Source organism: Symphodus melops (assembly GCF_947650265.1).
Source record: "Symphodus melops genome assembly, chromosome: 1".
In the NCBI taxonomy this organism is placed as follows: Eukaryota; Metazoa; Chordata; class Actinopteri; order Labriformes; family Labridae; genus Symphodus; species Symphodus melops.
The window spans coordinates 2,195,516-2,203,108 of record NC_136691.1 but is presented as its reverse complement, the minus strand read 5'-3'; the positions used below and the strand labels follow the sequence as shown (position 1 = coordinate 2,203,108).

Genomic DNA, 7,593 nt, shown 5'->3' with positions numbered 1-7,593 from the left:
AGCTGACTTGCCTTTATTTGAGAGGATACACACACACACACACACACACACACACATACACATACTCAGGTTGAGAAGACGTGTGACACACACACACACACACATACTCAGGTTGAGAAGACGTGTGACACACACACACACACACACACACACACACACACTCAGGTTGAGAAGACGTGTGACACACACACACACACTCCTCTCCTCTATCAGTGGATATTTCCTCCGGTCATTTGTGCTCCACGCCGGGTTTTCACCACACTGGAGGACCGACTCTGCAGCGCATTTAAAGCGGACTTCAGTCCATCTGAGACCCTTTGAAACGGGTCTGTTGTCTTCTAGAAGAGGCTCATCTGTCACGTAAGAACAATGACCTTTTCATGTCGCCTTTTTGACACTGTCAAATGGTTTCTCTTAAAATGCGCAAAAACACGGAGATCATTAAACGGTGTAAATATTTGTTATAAATACGGGAAAAAAAATCCAGATAAATCAGGATGCGTCTAGTTAGTTTAGTTTATTGGTTCATTTGATTAACAGACAAAATAATAAGATTATTATTCTGGGAATAAGATTGTTATGTGTGAGTGCGTTCATGAAATAACCCCGCTGTCGTGAGAGTCGTGCACGTTTCAAGTCGGACGGATATTTTCGCCACACCTTGTAGTCCGTTCATTGATTCGCCTCCTTTATTTCGACGCGAGGGAACGAACTCAAAGACTACAAGTTCCAGAGAGCGGTGATGCGGCGTTCAATTGTCCTCGGAAATGTGAGAACAAATATAATAAAGGCTCATAAAACGGTAGAAAGAAAATACTAATGAAAAGTGTCGTTTCATTGTGGTATAAAATTAATATATAAAATTAATTCATTATTAACTAGAAGCATCAAACATTTATAAAACGTCCAGTCGTTCTTGGTAAAATCTAAACAGTTTTCCACGCAGTCCCTGAACGCATCACAGGTTTTCGCCGCGCTTGATCGTTAACGTTTTTGATTACGTCATCCGTAAGGGACGCAGAACCCCGTCGCTTGTTTTTGGGACTCTGAGACATTAAAAATAAAAACAATCCAATAAAAAAACAGCAGCGATGTTTCGTGGTGATCACGTGACGATATGCAGCCAAGAAGAAACCTGAACGATGATCGATCCGGAGAGAAGTGAGTGAAGCTGCTTCTGGTCGATGGTTTGAAAAAAAAAGGATTTACTTTCTATCATAAAGTTTCTGTCACATCCCAGCTCAGTTTATCAGATGTCTGATCATCATGATCCGGGTCAGCTGCCTGTTAAAGGGACGTTTTTATCTTCGATGATTTATTAATCTGTTCTCTTAAATAAGGTCATCTACCTGCTTTATGTAAACATAACGATGAGCATGGTCTTGTTACCTGAGGTCACTTCAGGGATAACTCTGGGTTTTCAGTCCGAGGAGGGTCGATGACTTTTTACCTGGTTCTATCACCATGGCAACTGATGCTGATCACCTGACCTGCTGAAGATGTACAATGACGAATATTTTCTTGTGGCTTTGAATTGTGTTTTCATTAAAGTTTGAATGTCTCCATGCTGCTCTGTTTGTGATGGTCAGAGATAGATAGATAGATAGATAGATAGATAGATAGATAGATAGATAGATAGATAGATAGATAGATAGATACTTTATTGATCCCGAGGGAAATTCAGGGCATCCAGTAGCAGTATACAGACAGGCAGGACACAAGACATTAGTTACAATACACACCCGCTGTCCCCCCCCTCTCTGTATACAATAATCCCCCAAACAAGATTTAGCAGCCCCTATGTGACTAAGAGTAAACATAATTACATGTTAAACCTGTGCAGTTAGCATTAGCATTAGACTTAAAACTTATATAGCATAATGTACAGAGAAAAACATGTGTGCTGGTTAAAAGAGACCTGTAAACAGTTAAAGAGCCTTAGAAACAAAGTGCTGACCTTCTAGAAACTAGTTACATGTGCATGTACAGAGGTGTTTGAGGTAGTGCCAGAGGTGTGAGTACAGTCATTAAACAGTCAATGCAGCGATGCAAATTGGGCCTTTGGCATGCTCAGCAACATAAAAGCAACACATTCAGATCAGAGAAGAACCAAGTTATTATCGTCTCTATTATAAAATATCTTTTTTTGTCCTTCCTCCAGCCGCCACATGTTCCTTCGGCAGCTGATCTCCCTTCCTCACAGCCGTCCTGCTCTCTGCAGGGCTGGCTCCAGAAGCAGCCGTGCCTCCTCTTCCTCCCTCTCTCATTCCCCCGCCGCTCCTCACGCATGGTGGTCGGTGCAGAGGTTTCCCCCCCCGCCTCCGGGACTCCCTGCTGCGCGTCAGGTTCACTCTGGTAGGACGGTCCACACTCGGAGCAGGCGTTCGTTCCGCACCTCAGCCGGCCCCACGATGGAGCGGCGTGACCAGGACGGGAGGCCTCCACTGAAACGGAGGAGCGCGGAGGAGCAGAGGAGCATCGATGAAAGAGGATGGACGACGATCAGGCAGAGGGACCAGCTCTGGCTGGAGTACATGGTCGCTCGCAGACCCAACGTCTGGTTCAATGAGCAGGGAGGCTGCGAGACGAGGACGGAAGGAGCAGAAGAACAGATGAAGGACGACTGGCATCCAGAGGAAGAACACGTGAATCCGCTTCGACCCTCCACGCCTGAGCAACAACCGAAAGACGTTCCACCCGTGAAGCGTGAGTCCTCGTTCCTCATCTCGTCCGGCTTACGTTCGTTTTAATTTGAAAGTCTGAGCCCTCTTCCTCTTCCTCAGTGCTTCAGAGACGCTGGGAGCCCTCGCCCGCCTGCACTTCCTACCCCTCGCCACCGGGGTGCAACGTGGCGTTTGACTTCTCCGTCATGTCCTACAACATCCTGTCTCAGCAGCTGCTGGACGATAACGTCTACCTGTACCGCCACTGTCAACCCGGCGTGTTGTCATGGAGACACCGACTGCCCAACCTGGTGGCGGAGATCCAGCAGTGCGACGCCGACGTGAGTGGACGGAAACACGAGACACACACACACACACACACACACACACGTCCGTCTGAACAGGAAGTTAGTTTAATAATAATAATGCATTTTATTTCAAGGTGCCTTTCAAAACTCTCAAGGTCGCAGAGATAAAAAAACGCTTTGGTCATGGCGTCGAGATCGCGAACTACATTAAAACAACAACCACGTCAGTGATGGACGATTTGATGTTTTGTTCCAGATTGTGTGTCTCCAAGAGGTCCAGGAGGACCACTACGAGAACCAGATAGAACCGGCTCTACGATCCCGAGGTGAGTCGTGTTCATTTGACCGGCGCTTCAATCGCAGCGTGAGCCGTTTAAAAGCTAACGCTCGTTTCTGCGTGTCGCAGGGTATCAGTGTGAATACAAGAAGCGAACAGGAAGTAAACCAGACGGCTGCGCCGTCCTCTTTAAATCCTCTCGCTTCTCGCTCCTCTCCTCCAATCCCGTCGAGTATTTCCGAGCCGGCGACGCCCTCCTGGACAGAGACAACGTGGGATTGGTTCTGCTGCTGCAGCCGAAGGACGCCGCGGCCCGGCGGGACTCGCCCTTCATCTGCGTCGCCAACACTCACCTGCTGTACAACCCTCGCCGCGGTGACATCAAACTGGTTCAGCTGGCGATCCTACTGGCCGAGATCGACCGGCTGTCCCGCCTCCCGGATGGCTCGACCAATCCGGTGGTGCTGTGCGGGGACTTTAACTCCACCCCCGGGAGTCCGCTGTACAGATTTCTGACCACCGGCCGCCTGGATTACCACGGGATGACCATCGGCATGGTGTGGTTTTTAAATCATCCGTAAAATATCGACGTGTGTGTAACGAGTGTTTGTGGGCGTGAACACTTCCTGTTTGTGTGACAGGTGTCCGGTCAGGAGACCAACCCCAGAAGACTTAGGCTCCTCCCCTCACCCATCTTGCCTCAGTGTTTGGGGATCGACAATCAGTGTCAGTACCGCAAACCGCCTGCAGAGTCGTCCAGCAGCCCGACAGGTGAGCTCGCTCGTTTACTGCGAGGTGTGGTTGTCATGGAGACGTCATTAAACGTCATCACGCCAGGAACTCTCTCACTAATCCTCCTCACAGCCTCACGTCAGGTTTTTCAGAGCGCTTGTAAATATCAGGTTAATAAACAACTTATTAAGCTAACGTTTAGCTAGCTTGTCAAAACCGCTGATTAGATCGATGAAGCATAACGCGGTGTAGTTAGCTTGTAGCATAACGTTAGCTTGTAGCATAACGTTAGCTTTTCATTTCCTTTGACTTCATATAAATGTTACAGCCCCCCCTATAAACCCCTCACAGGCTGTTTCTGTGTCTGTAGCTTTAAATATGTAAATGAGCTGGGCCCTGACCACGCCCCCTCTCGCAGCGCTAATCAATATCAGCTCTTTTCCTTCCTGCTGAGATGACTTCTCGTTTGTGGTTGTGCAGGAGAAGGAGCGGTCTCGACTCTGGTGGCTGCAGACGACCTCGCCAACACCGCCGCTGTCGCCGCTTATAAAAGGTGAACTCTCTCTTTGATCGGATTCTCTGCAATACTCGACGCTGTTCCTCTGACGGCTACAGAAACAGAGCTGGTGTTCTTTTGATTTGGAGAGTAGATCGTAACAGTTTCTACGATGCAGAATCGATAAATGAAGAGGGAGCGTTCAAACAGATTCTCGAAGTTGTGTGTGTGTGTGTGCGTGTGTGTGTGTTTCGTCAGTGCGAGGATTGAGCACAGCCTCAAGCTGCAGTCGTCCTACCAGCACCGCCTGATGCCCGATGGGAGACCCGAGGTCACCACCTGTCACTCCCACAGTGCCATGACTGTGGACTACATTCTATTCACTCCAGGTACACACACACACACACACACACACACACACACACACCCACACACACACACACACACACACGCTATAAGAACTGTTAATCATGAAACACCACTCCCTGTGTTCTCTCTCTCTAACAGAATTCATCACACCTCCGTCACTTCCTGGTGGGTGTGGCCTCCAGCTCCTGGGCAGGTTCTCATTGGTCGGCCAGTCAGAGATGGAGGAAGTCAACGGCCTCCCGAATTGGTTTCACTCGTCCGACCACCTCCCTCTTCTCACTCGCTTCCGCTTACGGCGATGATTCCCCGGGCGGGTGGAGAGTCACTGGAGCTGATGAGCTGACGACGGCTTGTTCAAAGGTTTTTAATTATTCCGACGTTCCTCTGCACACGGATCACGATCCTCGTTTGACGTCAAGTTGAAGAAGACTCTGAAAGTGCTTGAGGATCAATCACTTCTCTACCTGATCGTGATAGATGATCGATCAGTGTCGGGGTGTAAAAACACAAGGATGGTCTCCAAGTCCACCTCGTGTTTTTTTTTATCTGGGAAGAAAAGTGCTGGCCGAGCGCCATGGACTTTGAGTTCAGCGTTTTTCGCCGGTTATGAAACAGACTGAATGTTGAAGTCAGGATACGAACAAGCGAACGAGAGCATCAGCATGAGGACTGACTATTTCTATAAAGTTGTTTTTATTGTCTGAAAGGTCGGGGGTCAAAGTGATGAACTGCTGGAAAAAAAACAGTTTTTACATTTTAAACATCAAATATTAAAGATGACGGATGTATTCGACTGTTTAAAAGACAGTAAGGGTTCAATTGTTTAGTTAGAGAAACACTTCTTTCAGATGTTGAGCCAAAAACAGCAAAAAACACAAGAGGTGCACATTTTGTCCACAGGGGGGCGCCAACATCAACACAAACCTACATTTCCAATATGATGTTTTGCATGTGTTTGTAATTGTTAAAGAGACAAATTTAAAATGTTTTTTTAGAGTCTGAACCTTTTTCACATGAGGAAAAAAAAAACATCTCAGAGGGCAGAATGAACACAGAGTTCGGGGGGGAGGGGCTACTGCCCTTTGTGATGTCATGAAGGGACTTTTCTCATCATTGGGGGGTTTGGAGACAGACTAGAGACACATGTTAGAGTACATTTACATATACAAAGAATTTGTCTTGATGTATTGGTGCAAAAAAAAAAAAAAAAGTGAAGAGGATTTTGTCTAACATGACCTTTAAAGAAGATTTTTGGAGATCAACAACAAAAACCTGATTTTAAATTTCATAAATGTAGAACAGAGTGGCTTTAAAACAATAAAACTGGAGTAGAAAAAGTGAAGAGTTCAGTCGATCTGTCAGCAGCTTCAGAAAACCAAAACACGAAGAGGTCAAAGGTCACTCACTATAACGTCACATTCTCTTTACAGGGTTTAATAAAGGAGTCTGGAAAGAAGGTTTGAAGTTCAGACTCAGGGTCAGAGATATTTTTTTTCTGTCATTGTCATTGACGGTTTGTAAATAAAGGTTTGTGTTTTTGAACCAGCTGCTGTCGAAGACTTTCCTGTTCACATCCACACGTCTACGCCGATCTTTACTTTTTATTTCAACTTGTTTTTTATTTCAGTTGAGTTTGAATATGTTGTGAATGTTCGTTTCTGTTTATTTATGAAACGACCACGCCTTTGTTTTTGGCTGTCACAGGTGTCAATACCCTGGTGCACAGGAAACCAGGGGCGTGTCCAGACTGGGGGCAGGACCAGGCGTGTCATGGGCGCTCCCTTGAAACAAACCTCTAGCTCAAGCCACAACACCAAAATCCCTTAATCTGATTGGCTATTTCCCTTATCAGAGGCGGGACTATTCCAGCTGCGTAGCGACACGCTGCTCAGTTTGAAAGACATCTTGTTGCACGTCTCCTGAGGAGGAACAAGTCCAGACAGATTTGCGATGACAATAAAAGTATTTTATTTGATGCAAATGAGAAGCTGTGCACGAGTTTTAGATGATTTTCTAAGAACTGGTAATTGTGACATGACAAATCTTCTTAAACTAAGCGACGCTGACAAGCAGCGCCTCTGCACAATTAACATTTTACTCACAGACTTTTATTTTGAAACTTTTTATGACTCTATTGGAGAGAGAGGACGGTTGATACAAGGTCACCCATGACCTGTAAAGTCACCAGAGAGAGACTTTTCTTTTTGGGGTTTTTTTCCCAGAGATGGACGCCTGTTTTTCTCGCTCATGAAAAAGTTTGTGTTTGTCTTTTAAAGAAAAAAGCTTTCAGAGTCAGGAGACGCTCGTTGTTCAGTCTCTGTTTGTCCTCTTCAGTGTGACGGGATGGAAGTTGTGTTTTTGTTCACGAATAGTCAAACTCTGACTCCGTTTGTTTGTCATTGAAAATGTTTTTCTAATGCATCATGCACATTTCCCATACGTGTCTTTTATTCCCAAATCTCAGGGTCTATATCTTTATATGTGTGTGTGTGTGTGTGTGTGTGTGTGTGTGTGTGTGTGTGATCTTGACAGATGGCTGCAGCAGTTTCCTCGGCACGCTCACCTCTTGGTATTCTGTGCATCAACTCTGCACTGCAGCATGACGCTCCGCTGCTTCTCAACGGGCCTCCGAGGATCTGATAGCAGCGTCCAGCAGGGGGCCAACGCTCCACACACACACACACACACACACACACACACACACACACACACACACACACACACACACACACACACACACACACTCAT

At 46.5% G+C, this 7,593-nt stretch overlaps 1 protein-coding gene across 2 annotated transcripts; it reads left to right on the top strand.

Moving 5' to 3' along the window:
• The first annotated feature begins 220 nt into the window (after positions 1–220).
• Positions 221–5,460, top strand: angel2 (angel homolog 2). Of its 2 annotated transcripts, none has more exons than XM_079356882.1 (9): positions 221–360; positions 2,162–2,706; positions 2,784–3,004; positions 3,228–3,297; positions 3,378–3,805; positions 3,890–4,019; positions 4,461–4,533; positions 4,735–4,865; positions 4,984–5,460. In XM_079356882.1, the coding sequence occupies exons 2-9, from the start codon at positions 2,169–2,171 to the stop codon at positions 5,145–5,147; spliced, it is 1,755 nt and encodes a 584-aa protein (XP_079213008.1). In that variant the 5' UTR covers positions 221–360; positions 2,162–2,168; the 3' UTR covers positions 5,148–5,460. The 2 variants fall into 2 exon arrangements, with proteins under 2 accessions (XP_079213008.1, XP_079213007.1); XM_079356881.1 differs by lacking the exon at positions 221–360 and adding an exon at positions 980–1,161.
• The last annotated feature ends 2,133 nt before the right edge of the window (positions 5,461–7,593 follow it).